At 41.1% G+C, this 20,406-nt stretch overlaps 1 protein-coding gene and 1 long non-coding RNA gene across 2 annotated transcripts in view; one reads left to right on the top strand and one right to left on the bottom strand.

Moving 5' to 3' along the window:
- LOC132027388 (uncharacterized) overlaps positions 1-8,602 on the top strand; it is a 15,353-nt gene extending 6,751 nt beyond the window's left edge. The window contains exon 2 of the long non-coding RNA XR_009407142.1: positions 986-8,602. This is a non-coding gene — a long non-coding RNA (uncharacterized LOC132027388). The remainder of the gene's footprint in view (positions 1-985) is intronic.
- Positions 8,402-20,406, bottom strand: TMED7 (transmembrane p24 trafficking protein 7). The gene is made up of 3 exons (XM_059416104.1): positions 19,873-20,406; positions 14,588-14,833; positions 8,402-9,832 (listed from the first exon to the last, which is right to left on the bottom strand). Exons 1-3 carry the CDS (start codon positions 20,062-20,064, stop codon positions 9,596-9,598), a joined length of 675 nt encoding a protein of 224 aa, XP_059272087.1. The 5' UTR covers positions 20,065-20,406; the 3' UTR covers positions 8,402-9,595.

The raw sequence follows: 20,406 nt of genomic DNA, 5'->3' as shown, positions 1-20,406 counted from the left end.
CATGATCTGAGCCGAAGGCAGAGGCTTTGACCCACTGAGCCACCCAGGCGCCCCTAAACCTTTTTAGTAATACAAAAAAAGCTAAAATTACTCTAATAGCGCATAAAGCAGTGATTCTTTAAAATACTTGAGTCATAGACTCCTTCAAAAATGTGATGAAAACCACAAACTCTCTAGAAGATTAAAGATGTACGTAAAATCTTGTAAATCATTTCAAGGGGTTGACCCCATGATAAACTAATCTTTCACGTGAAAACTGACCTGTCCGTCTCCTGGAACAAAACAGTAAGTTCTTGTCTATCCCCAAATCCCTATTTCTAGGGGTAAAGCACAGAACATACTTGGCACTGAAGAGATAGTTGTTGAATGAATGAAATGAGTCACTCACTGATCAATGGGTACATAGCATCTGGGGTGGGGGTTACCTGGAACTCCTTCCTTGAGTCACCCAAGGGTGCAGTAGAGAATCAACGAACAGAGGTTACATGTCTTGTTTAAGAGCAGGTGTAATCTTGGATTTCTGGAGGTGGTAATGAGAAAAGAGGTCATTTGGACCAGTGTTCTTACTGAAGATGAAACATGAGGAAAAAGTTAAGCATCTGCTTGAAGACATAAAAGATAGGATTTACCAGGTCAAATTAAGGAAGAGGATTAGAGCTCAGGAAACAGTGCCAGAGCTCTTTTGCCCCTGTCTAAAGGAATTAGTGGAGAGGCAGAGGTGTATTTTCATCAACAATTAGAGTGGAAAGGGAATGGTTGGGTTTGGTCTCCACCCAAAGACTGGAGCCCAAGGGTTGTAACCTGGAGTCGGGGTACAGAGTGCAGTGTAGTGGATCACCTGGAGGGGGACAGAGACTCTAAAGCCTGAGGTTCCAGACAGCTAATGACCTTAGGCACTTGGCAGAGAGAAACAAAAACCTCTCAAGGAAGATGAAATCACCCAGGTCTCAAATTATTTCTTTTCCTTTTTTCTTTCCCCCGCCAGGGTTTCCAAGCAAACAGTTAAAGACAATGCCAAGACAGCACTGAAGACCCGTGGCATGAACTAGAGACAGCAGAAACAGAACCACAGCGGGTTTTAGATGTTGGAATTATCAGACACAAAGGAGAATGTATGGAAATAAAATCCTCGCTTTAAAATGCAGCAAGGAACTGGAGACCATAAAATGTCACAGAGCAGATAAGAAAAAGAACCTAACCAAAACCAAAACCCAGACACAGAATTAAAAAATATAAAAACAATTTACAAAACTTAATGAGACCAATGGCCAATTAAATGTAGCTGAAAAGTGAGTTCATGATTTATAGTCACAGCAAAAGAAACCATGTAGGATACAGAGAAAATAAATGTAGAACATCTAGAAAAACGAGGATATAGGAAACACACCAAAGAACATCTAACATGTGTTTACTTGGAGCCCCAAAAGTCAAGGAGAGAAAATAGTGGGCAGAAGCGATATTTAGAAGATTGTAGTTGAGAACGTCCCAGAACTGATGTATCAATCCACATAGCAAGATGCAAAACAAAATCCAAGTGGAAAAATACAATGAAATCTTCACAGTTTCTAAAACTGTAGAAAAGTAAACACAAAGAAAAAACCTTGAAAGCAGCCAGAGGAAAAAGATCCCGTTAATTTCAATGGAGCAAGAGACTAATAGTTAACTTCTTCATAGCTATGATACTGAAGCCAGAGGCAATGGGAAGATAGCTTCAAGATCTTCACCCCCAAGAGAATTCCAGGCCCAGAAAAAAAATTCCCTTTAAGAGCGAAGGAAAAAGGGGCCCCTGAGTGGCTCAGTCAGTTCAGTGCCTGCCTTCAGCTCAGGTCATGATCCCAGAGTCCTGGGATAGAGCCCCATATTGGGGGGGTCCCTGCTCAGTGGGGAGTCTGCTTCTCTCTCTGCCCCTCACCCTCGTGCTTTCTCTCTCACTCTCTCTCTCTCTCAAATAGATAAAATCTTAAAAGAAAGGCGGGGTGGGGGGTAGGAAAAATAAAGACATTAAAAAAAAATTCAAATGAATCTGCCACGAGCCGAACTACACTAAATTGTTCCAGATGGTAGCTCAAAGACCCAGCAAGAAACAGAGAGCAAAAAAGATGGCAAATATATGGGTAAACCTAAATGAATACTGACTATACAAAACAACAGTCATGACTTACATTTAAAGAAATACAAAATATATGACAACGTATAAACTGAGAGGGAGGTAAATGGAGTCATAAGGCAATGGTCAACAAATGTCAAAGAATTCTGATCATGCAGAGAATGTATATCATTATTAAACAATGTTAATGTTATTGTTATTAAACAATGCATTTATCACTTAGCTTGCTATGTCCTGAAATTGAGACCTCTAGTTCCAAATAGATACAAATAAAAATGAAATCAGAAAATTCTTTGAAATTAATGAGTGATTAAAAAAACAGATAACCAGACGTGCAGAATGGAGTCTATGATAGGCAGAATTCAAGACAGCCTCTGCACTCCCTCCCCATCCCCATAGTCATACCCCTGTTGAGGGCAGAACCTACCAACTTTCTTCTTATCAACAGATTGGGCGAAGGTAAAAAGATTTTAGAGATGCCGTTAATGTCCCTATTTTGTTGGCTCTGAGTCAAAAGGGAGCACCTTCTGGGTGGTTGTGACCTCATCAGGTGAATCCTGGCTGGCCTTTTCTGAAAGAGACTCAAAGCAGTGTCTCTCTAGCCGGCCAGGAAGCGGCATGCTGTCAAGTACTGATCCACTTGTATGGAGAGGCAACCTCTAGTGGCGGAGGGCTGCAGGGAACTGAATTTTGTTAGCAACCATCTGATGCATGTGGAAGAGGACCCCAAGCTCCAGTTGAGAATGCAGGCTAGGTGACTCCCTGTGGCATTCTTGTGAACCCCTGAACACAGAACCCAGCTAAGCTGTGTGCAGAGACACTAGGAGAATAACAGAAGTATGCTACTGGGGACAGGCAAGTTTGGGGTCACTGGTCACAGAGCACAGAAAATGAACATACAGCTAAAGTCTCATTTTAAAAGGAATCCTAGTTTTGTTTTGTTTTTAAGATTTTATTTATTTATTTGACAGACAGAGATCACAAGCCGACAGAGAGAGGAGGAAACAGGGTCCCTGCTGAGCAGAGAGCACAATGCAGGGCTCTATCCCAGAACCCTAGGATCATGACCTGAGCCTAAGGCAGAGGCTTTAACACACTTAGCCACCCAGGCGCCCCTGGAATTCTATTTTAAAATATATATTAGACTAGGAAGTCGAAAATCTGAGTTAATATTGATGACAAGTAATACAGAAAAGTGACAGATTAGTTTGTTTAGTTGAAACCTGGGCTAATTCCAAACTTTGTACAAAAATGCCAAGGAAGATGACAGCCAAAATCTCGAAGAAAAAAGGTATAAAGACTTGTTGTACCAGACATCAAGAATTTTAAAGTCTTTAGTAATTAAGGCAATATGTTACTGATGTGCGGACAGACTGACCAATGGAACAGAACAAAGAGCCCAGAAATAGATTCCGGTAAATACAGGCTTTTATTGATGACAGAATTGGTACGGCAAATCAAAACAGAGAAAGATGAGCAAGGAATTAAGAAAAAGATGAGAATAAGGTTATATATCTTAGCCTGTATGCAAAACTTGACTCAAGTAAAAAACAAAATTATACTTAGCTTAGAAAATGGTACAAAAGAAGATATTCGTGACTCCAGGATGAAGAAGTATGTCTTCAACAAGACACAAAACCAACAACAATAAAAAAACAAAAGCTGATACATTCCATTAGGTGCAGAAAGATAAACAGACTGTTAGAAAATATTTGAAACAGTTATAACCAAAGGTTTAGCCTCCTGAATTTAAAAGGAGATCCTGTGAACCAAAAAAAAGTCAAAACAATCCCTTTTTAAAAAATGGGCAAATGATTTCAACTGGGACTTGACAGAAGAGGAAATCCAAATGGTAAGCAAAGCTGTGAGAAGAAAACAAATGAACCCCGTGGAAATGCAAATTATGCAACGCCATGTAGAATATCAGTTTCTTTAAAAACATATACATGTATCTAAAAAAGCAACGAATATACATTAAAATGGTTAGTGGGATTACGGATGGATTGTAGTCTTTGCCCTATTATTTCTCAAATTCTTAAATGTTGCCTTTACACACACACATCCAGGAGATGTTTGAAAGTCTTCAAGTCTGACAATACCAAACGTAGAACCTCCCCTGCTGCTGGTCAAAGCACTGATTATTACAATCGCTTTGGAAAAGTGAGATATGATCTAGTAGAGATGAAGATACACATACTCCATATGCAAACAGTTCTACTCTTGGATGTATTATTCTCAAGAGATCCTACACCGGGCACCCAGGCAGCTCAGTCGTTAGGTGTCTGCCTTCAGCTCAGGTCATAATCTCGGGGTCCTGGGGTCAAGCCCTGCATCGGGCTCTCTGCTCGGCGAGGAGTCTGCTTCTCCCTCTCCTTCTGTCTGCCTCTCTGCCTACTTGTACTCTCTCTATCTCTTTGTCAAATAAATAAAATCTTAAAAAAAGAAAAGTGGCTTGAAAAGAACTACTACACAAAATAAGAATTTTGTGTAGTAAGAATAAAAAGAAAAATAAGAAAACAATTTTCATTACCATCAGAACATTAGTTATGCCTAGTGGGGAAGGTCAAGGATGTAGTCAGTTCAGGACACACAGAAGCTGACTACAGTGCTGGCAATGCTGCATTTAACCTTAGCACTGGTTATATGAATGTATGCTTTAAATTATTTCTCTTTAAATTATACATATTTAATGACTTCTGTATTATGTCAGATTTTACAATTTTAAGTTGAAAATCTTATTCGGGCAATATAATACCAACTCTTTAAAATATATATATATATGCACGTATCGATAAAGTAACCGAAATACACCCAAGTGGATGGTGGATTGAGTGGATTTTACTCTTTGAACTATTGATTCTCAAATTCTTGTGCTGCCTTTTCTTTATTTAAGTAGTAATCACTAGTAGTTACCCGCACTAAGAGATTGTACCAGACCAGTGGTATTTCTGGTAAATCCTGATTCCAGCAAGTAATATGATCACTTCTGATATATTATGGATAAAATGGAGAGATATGGACTGAAAAACAGCGCATTTGGTGCTTTAGGGATAACATCCTTGTATTTCCTCCCCAAATTTGGAAGCAACCATGACAGAGAAGTTAGATCAAACATCACGTTTATTACTAACAAAGTTAACATGTGTTTTCAATACGTAGCAATGGAGACTGGCTAACAGTCCATATCCCTGAATTAGAGATTAATCCATGTAATCACCGGCCTAGTTAGACAACCATGGGCTTCCCCTGTGGGAAGACAAGAGTTAAATTCCTTGGGCAGTTAAGTCTTTAGATCCTTTACGTTCTCTTTCACTTTGAGCATCCTAGAACGTCTCTAAGTCGGTTCACTACTTATGCAAATTGGTTGCCCTTAGAGCTATCCTGTCTCCTTCAACTAAGTTAAGCTCCTGGTCATCTGACTGTCTGACTCACTTTTGAAACTTCTAGCAGACTATGAAGTACATGGTAGATAAACACTTTCACACTTGTGTTACATATCATTTAAGAGCCACAGAACAGAGGCTATAGTGAGAACTTTAGAAACTAAAGATCAAGAGACTAGAACTGGACCAATGAGAAAAATAGAGCTATTTATTAAGTACTTCTATGTGATAGGCACTGATGCTAAGTGTTTCACAAACACCTCCCATTATAGTAGAAATTATCTTAGCAATAGATGAAGAAACAGAAATACATGGAGTTCACAAACACCTCCCATTATAGTAGAAATTATCTTAGCAATAGATGAAGAAACAGAAATACATGGAGTTCATAAAATCCTTTGTGTGAAGTCACACAACCATGATTTGAACTTGGCTGTAACTCCAAAGCCAAAAAGCCCTGACCCGCTGTTGAGCTATACTGAAATTAAGCCAGAGAAACCTTTTGAAATCTACCCCTAGCTGGGGTGTGGAAGGCAGTGCCAGAGTGGCTGGAGAGGGCTCTGGAGCCGGACTGCCATGGGTCACACCACTGATGCTCAGGACTGAGATACAGGAAGGCTCCTTAACCTATTGTTGCCTCCATCTCCTCATCTGTGAAATGGGAAGAATATCCTTATTGCCAAGATGAAATGTGTCGCTACAAGTAAAATACTTAGCATAGCACCTGACACAGGGTATGCGTTCAATAAATATTAACCTAGTTTTACTGTTCCTTCTCCGCTACTTTTGTTGAATTTTGCCCAGGAACCAGAACATCTCCTATGACTGCATTATGAAGGGGAAGAAAAAAACTTGAGGAAACTTGGTCTTGAACAACTGCAGTTAATTTACTTAAAACAAATGAAGAGCTTTTTAGGGAACTGAGGGCTTAATTCCTTTTCACCCAAACTTTCAGTAAGAAATACACAAAGGCTAAAAAGGAGGTGGTTTAGAGGTGGTACTCTTCTTTATCTTTCTTTCTTGGCCAGCCCCTGAGATGTTTAAATGAAATACCAAATAAAAATCACTCTCTTGGGTGCCTAGGTGGCTCAGTCAGTTGAGCATGTGTCTCTTGATTTCAGCTCAGGTTATGATCCCAAGGTTGTGCGATCGAGCCCTGAGCTGGCCTCCACACTGGGTATGGAGCCTAATTAAAAAAAAATAAAATAAATAAAAAATCACTCTCACTACAAACTATAGCCCAAGCTGCAAGTTTGTAAGGAGCTTTAAAAATACAAATCCTGACAGAAACAAGTGAAGTCAGTTTGTTGAAAGTTTTTTTTTTTTTTTTTTTTTTTTATTCTACAAGAATTGATTGGTGCAATCCCAGAGAACCAACATCTGTTTAGAGAAATTTTTCTTTTCAAAAAAGTAAATGAAAACCCCCTTTGAATTATTTATATATTAACTTGTTTAATTTTTTAAAACAATAGTCATAGGGTCTGCTTTGTCTTATTTAACTACAAATGTTACACATTTACAAACTGAAGCAAAAATGGATGTACAGAGATTTAAATGAAATCTTTCAAAGATAAAACTGCTTTTCAGTACACTGTATTTTCAAAGTCGATTATCGTATCAGGTTGAAAGCTGTGAACCACAAACCACTTGTTTAATAGAAAAAAGAATGTTTAGATTATTAGCAAAGTAATATCTTAACACAGCTGGAATTTTAGTAATAAACTTGTGTATCAAGTCCTTTTCCATTATTTATTTTACTTTAAAAATATATACAGCTAGTGATGTTAAATATATATTCTGAGCCATCTGTCTAAACATAAATATTTGGGAAACTCAAACTGTTCCAACAAGTTATGAAAGGATTAAAGAAAAAAGATGAGCTACAAATTATATAGTAGGAGGAAGAAAGAAAAAAGGTCTTGACATTTATGTCTGGATAGAGATGTATTTTCTAATTTATCTATACACACCCGGTTCGGTACCGACAGCCATCAAACTTGAACCAGTTATATACAGATGAGACTAAGCCTGTACTATCTTCTACAGCAGGTGACAGGGGCGTTTCCAGAAATTTTAACAGGTATCAAGAGTGTCATCAGAAGTTATTTATGGTAGTAGTCCAGTATGATGAGGTTTTTGATAGGCACAGACCAAATGACTGCATTACTTTTGCTAACTCCGGGCACTGATGGTACCCAGCTCTGCTTCGTTATGGTGTTAAGTGTCTGAAGGCGACAGAGCAGACAGGCAATGAGAGAGAAGGACATTGGACATACGCCCATGCTTATCAGCCACATTAAAGCTAGTGCTGAAAATGTGCAAATCTATCTAGAGGGATACTTACAAAGCTGCAGGACAAACCTACTGCAAGACCCCAAACAGGTAAATCTGCAAAATCTTAGACTTCTGTTGCTGATACACAGTTTAAAGAGTTGCTATTTGGTCTTAAAAATTTTTAGAATTCAAGGGTTGAAAACGGGTTCATCCCTTGCTACATAGTGGGCATCTGAAGTTAGTAAGCATGACAACTGTGAATTCATTTTGCTCTTACATGCAGAAGCATATATGCTTTTCGAAGACGGTTAAAGACAGCTTAGCATTAGGAATTAACTTCTAGTCCGCAGTGATAAGTGACTCGAACTGCTATTCAATCAGTATACTAGCTTTGTGTCACTTACCAGAGTCTCTACAATAGGACAGCCTTGTTCAGCACTCCACAGTCTTGGGTGGGGGAGGGAGGCAGGGCAAAAAGCAGCTGCATTTTTTTTTTTTTAAACAGCAGAAAAGCTTTAAACATCTATAGTTTCGCATTTGTCTCGTATTCTCTTCTGGAATACCTGAACAAATCTTATTTCGATCAGCTCAGTCTACACAAATTATAAAATACAAACACAGTCTAAACCCTATAGTGTACAGAATATGCACTGTTTAATATTCATTAAATGCAGTACAACTGATGAAGATTATCAAATAAGAAACACACAGCATTCTAAAGTTTTAAATCATCTTGGGGTGGCTAACCAGAGATTGTACAAATTACATGTGCAAGACAAAAACCAAAAAACCAAACCAAACCAAAACAAGAAAGAAAGAAAAAAAAAAAACAAAGAAACTGACTTCTCAGTGCATCACACCCATCAGGATAAAATATATGGCACTTTTACATTACAAATATTACAACTGTTAATTTAAGCCAGGAATGACTCAGACATTGAAACCACATTAGGGCCCAAACCAGCCAATCAAAATGTTAAAATGAAACAGACCACCTTTTGTCTCTGTAAAAGCACTGGAAATATAATATGTGCCGATAACTTGCTAAAACTTTTCTCATTTCATTTGCCTCCCATTATAGAATCTTTTGTTTTTCTGTAATTACTCTACCTGTTTAACAGTCTAATTTTTAAGGCCTGTATAAACTGTTACACTATTGAAACATACTATTTTCCCTGTGGTAAGAATGTCTTCATGAAAAAAAGAACATATCTGCTTGTAAGTCATAGAATAAACACAAAAACCAAAAATCTGACATTTCCCAAACTAGCAAGAAATAAATTATACCATGATGCATCAATTTAAAATTATATCAATATTAACTAACATTTCCATGGTGGCCCCCTCACCCCCAAATTAAACAGTGCAGAATAGGGCCTGGGCTACAGTAAATCACGTTTGGTTTTCTGAAAAACAAAACTTTACTATAAACAATTAAAGGGTAATTTTCTTCCTCCACAACACACAAGACGTTAAATTGAAGGTTTTTAAAATATCCACTACCTATAAGAAAAGTACTTTTAAATGGCTAAAAGGAATCAAAATGCCAAAGTTTAGTGTGCGAACAGTAGATAGAAACAACCAAGAAAAGATCACTGGTGCTGACTATTTAACGAGGGGAGCCCAAAATAAGTTCCAAAGTTTTTCTACCTTTACAAATAAAAAAAGGTGTCCTTTCCACAGTTTGGGGATATGCACGGTACATTCCCCCCCCAACAAGTGTATGAGGAAGGTTTAAAAATGTTGCCAATATTAAGTTCTTCGGTACCTACAATTAATTAGAGGACAGCAATATTATGGTGGCAATGGTGTGTCAACTCTCAAACCGTAGTTAGGATCCGACTCGAGTTGTGGTGGTTCTTTTATCGGAGAAAAAGCTTTTCAGGAGAAACACCTGCCCTATGCTGACCACCAGGAGAATGAGGGCTTCCCCTACGGACCAGTAGGCCACTCTGGTATTTAGGTCTTCTGCTCGGCTTCGGCCTTGAGCTTCTCTCAAACGGAAGTGAGTCTGATAGTCGATGACAGACTTTAGAGCTTCGTGAATGGAGACACAGGCAGATTCCATCTAAAGAGAAAGATTTCCAGTTAGTATGTGTAACTCATCTTTCAATCTCATCTCCATTCCTCATCTGATTAGCTGCTACTGAAGTGGCTCTGGCTCGCTCACTCGTGCAGGCCAGTGGTGCTGGCCATGCTGCCCTCCTGGCCATGCCCCTCGAGGGGAACTCCTGAGGCGGAGATTCAGGGAGGAGGTGGCTTGCGCCACCTGGGAAAGTCACAGCTGTAGCAGCGCTCAGGTGCTAGATGGAACGTTGGGCTAAGAGCAGCAGGAACACTTAGCAGTTATGGTTGGTGGTGACAGAATTTCAAGTTCAGGTTCCTCCATGAGGAAGACTTAGGAGGATGTGAATGGCAGGTCAGTAAATTTGATGAGTAAGAGGACAAATCAAAATCCAAATGTCTACAAAAATAAACCAAGTATGACACAAAAATAGATTGAATCAGTCAGAGTTAACGATTTTAAAAGAAGTTGAGTCTGAGAGTGATCGGTCAGAGCATCAAAGTCTTTCTTTTTTTAATTTATCCATTTGCTAAATATGTCTCCTTCCTCCTGCCAGTCCACGGAACCTATAGGACCATTCTCGATGGGAAGAAGTTCCAGCTTCACCATGTCATAGTCTGTAAGCCGTCTCCTGACAGCACCTCACCTTTCTACACGTTCGTCACATGATCTGCTTCGAGAAGGGTTGAATGTCTAAACTTTCTTTTATATGGCAGAGTTTAGTATTCTTCTACTGCTGAAAACTTAATTTTAGTGATGAAATACACACTTTATTATTTTTATATGTTTATCATATATTATTTTATATAACATATATTATCTATCTATATTAGTATATATTATTTAATATTATATAATATATACAAGTATATAATTATACAATCATTAAATTATTATATTATTATATATTATTAATTGTTAAATTATTAAATTATACTTGTTCTATATCACAAACCATATATTAAGAATTTTTAAAATAATCTGAGGGTTTTTTCCCTCATCACTACAGAAGGAACGTGTATTATGCATAGCCATACAAAGGAAAAATATTTTTATGACAGAGGTCAGAGGAACACTGAGTGTGGGAAGCATGGGGAGGAAGGTGGTGAAGATTACTACTTTCCTGTATTCTGGAATATTCTCCACTAAATGAAGTTCATCCTAGCAACCTTCCAACATTCCTTTCTGCTCCTCTCTCTCCTTTTGGACCCCAAAATCGTTAAGCTAACTCAGTCACTATAATACCTCTACGTTACAAAGTTATTTGGACTCATGTCTCCTAACGTGTTTATAACTTTTACAGCTTCTTCCCTCTTTTTACTAATAAATCCACAGAATCTCTCCAGAGATTCTGGGAATGTTTTTTTCCTGCCTTAATTTTAATGAAAGAATATAGACACTGGAAAAGAATTCAAACATTTAATTAAGTTCTACCAAAGTATGAAAGAAATCATTTATAAAAATATTCCATTAAAACAGTTCTAATAAGTGTGAGAAATTATGTGGTCCACAAATTGCAGGTGTCTATTAGAATACCCGACATCTTTGCTATTCTTGTTTAGGCATCGAGGAATCAAAGACTAGCAAAAATGTGCTAAAACGAATGCCTTCCAATTTGTGGTAGGGGGCTACAGATGTGCTTCCAACAATCTCTACTTTCCAAACATTGTCAGAGTGGTATGTGGGCTAACCCTGGAAGTATGCATAGAAGTAAGGATCTCACACAAATTCAGAATGTTTAAAGATTCCCTGAAGCCTGACACAAATTAAGGGACCAACTGTATGGATTCATATAGTTTTTGAGACAGAAAATGTAGGGAAAAAAGGGAAATGCTAAGCAGAAACATTCACCTTCAAGTTCACATTCAGAAGAGCACAGTCCAATGAAACCTCATGTCAGTAAAGAACCCACGGCTAATCTTGTTTCACCAACAAGTATTCCTCACCTATTTTCCTCCCCGCTCTAATTAACTCAAGGCAAATCCCCTGTGTGTTATCATTTCAGTGATACTCTAACACTTTATACTCATTTCTGAAAGGCAACCCTGAAAACCGTAAACCCAGGGGCATTATCGCCCATAAAATAATAAAAAATAGTTTTTAAAATGTTTCAATTGAAAATTAATGTTCAAATTTCCCCAAGTATCTCAAAAGAGTTGTTTCCAAATCGGAATCCAAACAACTTGGACACAGTCACTTGATTGGTGTGTCTTTTAAGTCTACTTGAATCTTTAGGTTCTCTTCCTGCTTCTTTCTCTTCCTGTCTTTTGGAAGAAATGGGTCCACCCACCGTCCTGCAGCAATTCCAACATCCTGGATTATGCTGACCATGTATCCTCATGGTGTTCCTCCATCCTGTTTTTCCTGTAAACCGGTATTGGAGCAACAGACTTGAAGGGATTCAGACACAATGTTCTGGATGGGAACACCTTCCAGACAACGCTATGTACGTCCTCAATGCAAAGACACATAGAAGACACACAATGCCTAGTTATCTCTCCATCCGGGACTGGTCATTAGGTTGAGGTGCTATCAGTGTGATCCAGTCACTGTAAACCTCCCCTCAAGCCTTTCACCTCGTGGTTTAGCAGGGACCCGTAATCACGGTCTACTCCAAACCCATCGCCTTCCTAACAGGTGAAAAACAAGAATTTACAACAACTCTATAATTTTTCTGCATTTACCAGCTGCTTATTTTTTTTCACTTTAAGTTATGAACAGCTGCTTTGTAAGTATCACTACTGTATGAGGGACTTATTAGCTCTTTGAAAGGAGAAAAGTTAAGACTAAGAAAAAATAAAAAATGTGAGATGAATAAATGGATAAAAAATACCAATTGTTGGGGCGCCTGGGTGGCTCAGTGGGTTAGGCCGCTGCCTTCGGCTCAGGTCATGATCTCAGGGTCCTGGGATCGAGTCCTGCATCGGGCTCTCTGCTCGGCAAGGAGCCTGCTTCCCTCTCTCTCTCTCTCTCTCTGCCTGCCTCTCTGTCTACTTGTGATCTCTCTCTGTCAAATAAATAAATAAAATCTTTAAAAAAAAAAAAAAAAAACAATTGTTGGGGCACCTGGGTGGCTCAGTGGGTTAAGCCTCTGCCTTCAGCTCAGGTCATGATCCCAGGGTCCTGGGATCGAGATCCGCATCGGGCTCTCCGCTCGATATGAAGCCTGCTTCCCCATCTCCCTCTGCCTGCCTCTCTGCCTGCTTGTGATTTCTCTCTCTCTGTGTCAAATAAATAAATAAAATCTTTAAAAAAAAAAAAAAGTAATTCCTCATTATACTATTTAAAAAAAAACCAACTGCTTTATTACCACGTATTTCTTATATTTATCTATTCAGGCTTTGAGGGCAAGCTACCTTCCTATACAAATTAAAATTCATGAAGGTTCAGTTATAAACAAGGGCCCCAAAGATAAATCTTTTTACAAAGCAAAGTGCTGGGATGCCTGGGTGGCTCAGTCATTAAGCACCTGCCTTTGGCTTGGGTCATGATCCCAGGGTCCTGGGATTGAGCCCCGCATCAGGCTCCCTACTTAGCGGGGAGCCTGCTTCTCTCTCTGCCTGCCTCTCCCCCAGCTTGTGCTCTCTCTCTCTCTATCAAATAAATAAATAATCTTTAAAAAACAAAACAAAGTGCCATTCTTACGGGATGCTAAAATTCTAAAAGCACGAGCATGTAAATACATCCCGTTAATGCTTACAGTAGGTTTAGGAATTAAGGTTCTTACACATTATTCAAAACTGCCTCTATGACTTTGGCCAACAGACTAACTAGAACCTGGGATGAATGAAATACCAGTTTAAGGTCCTAACAAGTAGAATGAAATACCAGTTTAAAGTCCTAACAAGTAGAAAGTAAACAATTCCTCCGGATACCCAACTGAATATCTTTTAGATACAAACTAAGCTCAGACTACATTTAAACTGGAAATTAAAGAGCCCTTCTCATCACCTGAGCAGCATCTGTTCATTGACTTTCTATTTCTTTCCTTATCTTTCTCTCCTTAAGGTCTTCTTCAAAATAAAATCCAATCTACCTTTATCTTCCTTAACTATTTTTTTTTTAAGATCGACTGATTTATTTTAGAGATGGAAGGGGCAGAGGTAAACAGAATATCCTCAAGCAGACCCCTGAGCCAAGTGCAAAGCCCTACTCAGGACTCAATCCCAAGACCTTGAGACACTGAGCCAAAATCGAGAGTTGACTGCTTAAACAACTGAGCCACCCAGGCGCCCTTTACCTATTTTCTGTTAGATGGTTTACCACTAATATTTTACTTTATTTAAATTTACCACTAATATTTTACTTTACTTAATATTTTACTTTAAGTTACAGCAAACGCTATTCAAAGAGCAGCGTGAATTGACACTAAACACTGGTATAACACTGCCTGTGGCGTATTTATGCATCAATTAAGGAATCATTTTATTTCCAGTTAATGAAATCACATCCCTCCACGCCTTCACAATGTGTGAGCACTGTCCAGTCTTCCTAAACTTCTTTTCCCACTGAAGTGATCCTCCTATTTTAAAGTTTATTTTCTTTACACCTTAAAAGTTCGTAACATCCTTTAACAGTGGTTTTCACCGAAAATGTCCAAAGTTCTCTGTGAAGGGCTTAATCTACTGTAAGAACTAAGATAGACCTTAAAGACTATGTAAAAGCCTCAAACTTCTGTGTTCGTCAGTAAGTTAAGGCATATTAATTTATACTTCCCCCTCTTTAAACACACCGCTATATTGCTGACATTTTATTTACCTGGGTAAGAGCACTGACTCGGTTCTCACTAGGAAACAAAGGTGGGTCTTCTCCAACTTGAAAATCAAAATAGACGGTTTTGTGTGTGAAAGTAGAAAATTCATTGCTGAAACAAAATTTGTATGTCCCATTTTTGGAGGCTGTGAAGGTAAAGCTATCATACTGTTTCTTCATCTCTTTGTATAACACGTTACCATCAGGATCTTCTAGTCGACAGTCTACATCATAGTGACCCCCAGTAATCACCTGTAGAGAGAAGGGGGAAGGAAGATATCATTGTAACTAATGAGTTTGAGAAAGTAACCCGATTTCCTGTTAAAATGACAATAAGGCTATTGGCAAAGGATTTTCCCTACCACAGGCAATTTTACTTTTTTTTTCAATCCAGCAGGGGATGGAGTTTGGGAGGCAGATGTCAGTTCAACTGAAGCTTTATAGAAACCAAACAAATTTCCTTATGACAAGAGAGGGACTAACTAACCAGCCAGGCAACGTTCTAGTAAAGGGAGGGAATCACTCTATTCTCCCAATGACCCTACAAGAGAGGGATCTTGCTCTCCATCTGATAAGCTGAGAAATGGAGTTAAGATAAGCAACCTACCCAAGAGTGCTCATCTAGCAAAAGGCCGAGGCAGAACCTGAATTCTAAAGTCAGACTCTTGTCCCTCAAGCTCACTGTCACGTAATATTCTCCCTCCCCAGGGGCGCCTGGGTGGCTCAGTGGTTTGGGCTGCTGCCTTTGGCTCGGGTCATGATCTCAGGGTCCTGGGATTGAGCCCCGCATCGGGCTCTCTGCTCTGCAGGAAGCCTGCTTCCCTCTCTCTCTCTCTCTCTCTCTCTGCCTGCCTCTCTGCCTTCTTGTGATCTCTGTCAAATAAATAAATAAAATCTTTAAAAAAAAAAATATTCTCCCTCCCCAAATCTCCCGTGGTTTCCTCTCAGCACCATCCAAGCACACACAAGGATAATTCAGTAAAGTAGGAAAGCAGACCGGCCCCTGGCATGACACCCCGAGCATATTTCTATGACAGAACTTCAACTCATTTTACTGACGAATTACAGACAGGTTTGCTTCGTAAGTGCTTCTATAAGTCAGTTATATGGAATGTGATACATATTTTGTTTTGAACTACATTATGAACTGAATAGACTTCTGGGGTATTTAAGAGTTTATCATTATTTTACGAATTTGTTCTCCAAAGAAACATTAAGGACTAAACTATATTGTCTGTACACTTGTGATTAAAGCAAAAACAAAACAGAACCAAACAAAAGCAAACAAATTTTCTGCTTATCTGGAAAGCCTGTATTTTAGAGCAAGCACATCTGGAAAGAAAGCTGGGGTGGGGGAGGTAAATGAAATGTTCTGAAGAGGATTCTGGAGCTGTTTTCAAGGGCTTATGCTTAATCAGTTACAGTTTATAGGCCATCGGGGTTGCACAGAAGGGGAGGGAAATTTTTCCCGAGGTAATGGGAAGGGCATAGTCAGAAAAGGATTAGGGAGGAGAAAGGCCTCCTTATAGGAGGGAGAAATAAGCGGGAATAGAGAGAGGGACATAGGAAAGAAAGGGTGTAAGTTGCAAAGGTGGGAAAGATATGAGAGGCAAGCGTTTGAGGGCTCCCAAGCACCCGAGATGGGAACAGGGGTGGGTACAAGCCTGTACTTTCAGGCTTGACCCCTCTTGGTTAGCTTAATATTGACTTTATAGATTTGTAGGACAGCGATCCAACTCTGCACTTCAAAGAAGGCCTAGCTGCTAATGTGACCTTTTGTCACACAGAAGACAAGATGGATAACTGAACTAACTACAAGATCATTTTGATAATTAAATGAAGTATAATTGTGTACTGAGGGAACTGCAAAAATAGGCATATATTAACATAAGGATATAATGTTTTGACATAAAAAGCGTCTTAACAATTAGACATTTACCACTCCTCCAAATGTCAACCTTTCCTCCAAGTGAAAATCATGACTTTTTTTTTAAGATTTTATTTATTTATTTGACAGACAGAGATCACAAGTAGGCAGAGAGGCAGGCAGACAGAGGAAGGGAAGCAGGCTCTCTGCTGAGCAGAGCGAGATGACCTGAGATCATGACCTGAGCTAAAGGCAGAAGCAGTTTTTTATAAGTCCAAGTGTTCACATGTGGCCGCTGTATTTGATCATCAAATGTGTACACAAATGGAACAGGGCCAGAATTGATCATCATGCCACTTCTCCTCCACCAAGCTTTAAAACAAATAATCTTAATTCAGATTTAAAAAGTACCCCTTCACAATCTGTCTGGTCACAGAAATTAGAAACTGGGAATTATTCCGAACTAAGTGTCCCTACTTGTCCAGTTCTCACAGAAATCTCTTGCCGTTGCTGCCTCTCTCAAATTCATCCCATCTCTTCCATTCCTAATCCAAGGCCTACCCTAGACAGGACTAAAGGCACAACTTCCTAAAAGGTCTTCCCACAACCCGATCTCTCCTCCCTCCAACCCAGGGGTTCAATCTCAGCTTCAGCTGCCTTAGGGCTGGATAATTCTTCATGGGAGGGGACTGGGTGGCCCTGGGCACCGCAGCCTGTTGAGCAGCCTCTCTGGTTTCCAACCCCCAGATGCCAGTAGCCTCCCCACTTCCCACGTCGGGGGTGGGGGGGCAACCTCCCCACCTCCCCATCCCTCATTCACTTAAAACCTTTTCTCAATTCCTGTGACCTCCAGAAAGTGCAAACAATGCCAAACCACTCCTCTGCACCTCCTTCAAGATAGCCTTGGCACCTCTTTTATACCCTTCCTCATTCTGTGTTCCAGAAATAGCAGAGGGCCAGAAGGTCTCTGAACCAATCTGTTCTACACCTGCATGAACAGCCACAGGTTAAACAGGTCCTGTCTGTTAAAGAATCAGGACCCGCAATGGCAATGCTTACCAATCTACAGCTTATTACAGGAGAAAAATAGAAACTACCAGAGTCAAAAGCTGTCTCACAGAAAGAGTTTGGGAAGTTAGGTGTGGGTTCCTTCGTCCTCCCTCTGTGAGGGCTGAAGCCGGACACAGACTCTCAGATGAGGAAGCACCCAAGTGTGCAAAGTACCAGTGAGCCAGTAAACCCCAAATGGAGGCCTGCCCGGGGTTTTTTTTCCTATTTTGCTGGTCACATTGAGATATTCCTACCTAGTAACTAGTCTTGACAACGCAGCCTTTTAGGGGGGCAGTTTCAGCAAGACTGTTTCATCATCGATCTGTTACCCATAAACAGTGTTGACAAACTGGTAGGATAGACCACTAGTGCTACTGGATCCACAATTACAAAGCAACACTATTATTCACCGTATTTCGTGGGGGCTCAAGCTGATTTCAGGAATTGAGTCTCACAATCTACCTGCCTAGGATGCCCTTCCCCCTCTGCCATCTGATAGAGTAAGTTCTGTATCTCCTAGACACAGCTCAAACATCAACCCCTCAGCTACCTTTCCCTTGAGGATTCCTCCTCCTTTGGCTAGCACTGTACCAAGCGTGTACTTTCGCTCTTGCTTTTAACAGTGCATGACGGTAATGTGTCCATGGAAGCTCCCGGAGGTCAAGGTCAGTCTTGCTGATCTTTGGGAAGTGGTGTATATTATTAAAGGAGTTGAGAATTTAACCTAGAACTGCATACTAATTCTGCTCCTGGCTAAGTTTTGTGACCCTGTTTAAAGCTTCTAAAGCCTCCGCTTTATAAGTAAAAAAGAACTGTATCTATATTCTGCTACATAAAAGATCTAATTTTTTTTTAGCCTGGAATAGTAGTGGTAGTATTCTCAGCACCAAGCACAGTGTCTGATGCTGACACCTGAAACACACTCACACTTCCGTAATGCCACCCCTGCTATCTTCTTTTCCGTCCCCTGGCTCTGATCCATGAAGTTAAACAAACCAAAGGGTGATCCTTAGCCTCCCTCCCTTCACTCACAAAAGCCAAATCAAGTTCTTGATTTCACCTACTAACTTCTCTCCAATCCCTTCACTTTCCTCCTTCCCCACAGCTCCCATCCTAGAAGGCTGGCCCACTCTAGTACTCTCCGCATCAGTCTTCCACAACCATTCTGCAACACTCTAATATCTCTAACCTGCACAAGTAAATAAATATCCATATAACTACCCCAAACACCTGGATCACAGCAGTGCACTGCTTAAAACCCTGAGAGCTCTCCCATACTCTTAAGAAAAACTAAAATCTTTAACGAGGCCAGCAAGGCACATGGTCTGGCCCCTGACCTCCCTTCCTCTGGCTCCTTATTCCTAACCATACTGGATCTCTCAGTGGTCCTCAAAGACCCAGTCACTCTTGGTACATACCAGAGTATGTACAACTAATCCTTTAGACTTGAGTTTAAAATCACTTCCTAAAGGAAGCCCTCCTCGCTCCCAAAGATAGATCATTTAATCTCCTATTTTCTGCTCTTAAAGCAGAGTCTTTTTTTTTTTTAAAGCAGAGTCTTTTTTTTTTTTTTTTGCCAGGTTTTTGTGAAATGGGAAATAAAAAAAAAAGGGGGGGGGGGGGGGGGGGGGAGTAGGATGGGTAGGGAATCAAGCATGATGGCAGTGACCCAAGCTTTTTGAACCACTTCTGTAATCACCAGCACCTACCACTCAACAGCTACTCATATGTTAAGTCAGCCTACCAAGGAAAATAGAAATAAAGACTATTGTAACAAACTTAATAAACTACATTCTGTGAATTAAAGTCCGTTTTCTATAAAATCCCCAAGACAAAAAGGGGCCTCTCACTGATCACACCTCTTCGTTCTACACCTTTGGCAGGTGCTCACCAGGCCTCCCACGGAGCTCTTCCCATGACAGGGGGCAGAATTCACCTAGAGTCCTAGCAACATCAGTGGGAAAAGATACTGGCAGGCCTTCAAATCTGATTAAAGTGGAGGTGCGGGTCAGGGAGAGCAGGGGACGGGACACTGAGCGCCACAGAACAGGAAGAACTTTTTCTTAAGAAAGGAGAGTCTTTCAAGGAGGGAAGTTCGATGGGCGTTGAAAGGCAGGCCACCGGAGCATGGAAGGGCAAGTCACAGCTACAAGAAGCATTTCTGGAATCCACGCATCTTCGTATCTGGTCTAAAGTGGCTCTCGCCCCAGGTTGAGAACAGGAAAGGCCAATGCCCCGCACCGGCTACCTAGGGGTGAGTCCTGACTCGGCCAAAGCAGGGAAAAACCACGGCAGGAGGGAGGCAGCAAGCAGGCTGCAGCCCCGACCCCGGAACCGCGAGCTGAGGCCCCTGGACTTCCAGAGCACCGAGTACCTGGAACTCGAGGGTGCACTTGGTGCCCTGCGTGATGTCCTCGTAGAAGCACTGCTTGGCATTGTCCGGCAGCTCGAAGGTGATCTCGGAGGCGCCGCCGGGCCCCGGCACCAGCAGCAGCAGCGCGAGCAGCCTGCAGCCCCAACGGCCCGCGGCGGCCGCCCAGCGCTGCGCGGACCCCGGCCCCGGCATCCCGAGGCGACGGCGGCGGCCTCAACGGAGCTGCGGGGAGACGCGGGGTCAGGTGGGCGCCGACTCGCCGCGCGCGGCAGGCCTCGGCCCGGGCGGCCCGCGAAGACGCACGGCAGAGTCGCTCCGAGCCTCGGAGAGATTCGGGAGGAGGAGCGAGCCGCTGGGTGCCGGCGAGCGCTGCGCAGGGACCGGGGCCTGGCGCCGGGAACGACCTACAGAGCGGAGATAAGGCCGGTACGGCACCGGCGGAAAAGGCCTGAAATGGCCGGAAGTAGGGCGAGCGCCTGGAAAGAGGGGGCGGGGCCTGAGGCACCTGCTCCAGCAACCCGGATGTGCTCTCCC

Source organism: Mustela nigripes, chromosome 12, assembly GCF_022355385.1.
Source record: "Mustela nigripes isolate SB6536 chromosome 12, MUSNIG.SB6536, whole genome shotgun sequence".
Classification (NCBI taxonomy): Eukaryota; Metazoa; Chordata; class Mammalia; order Carnivora; family Mustelidae; genus Mustela; species Mustela nigripes.
The sequence above is the reverse complement of the archived record's forward strand: the minus strand, read 5'-3'. Positions and strand labels throughout refer to the sequence as shown.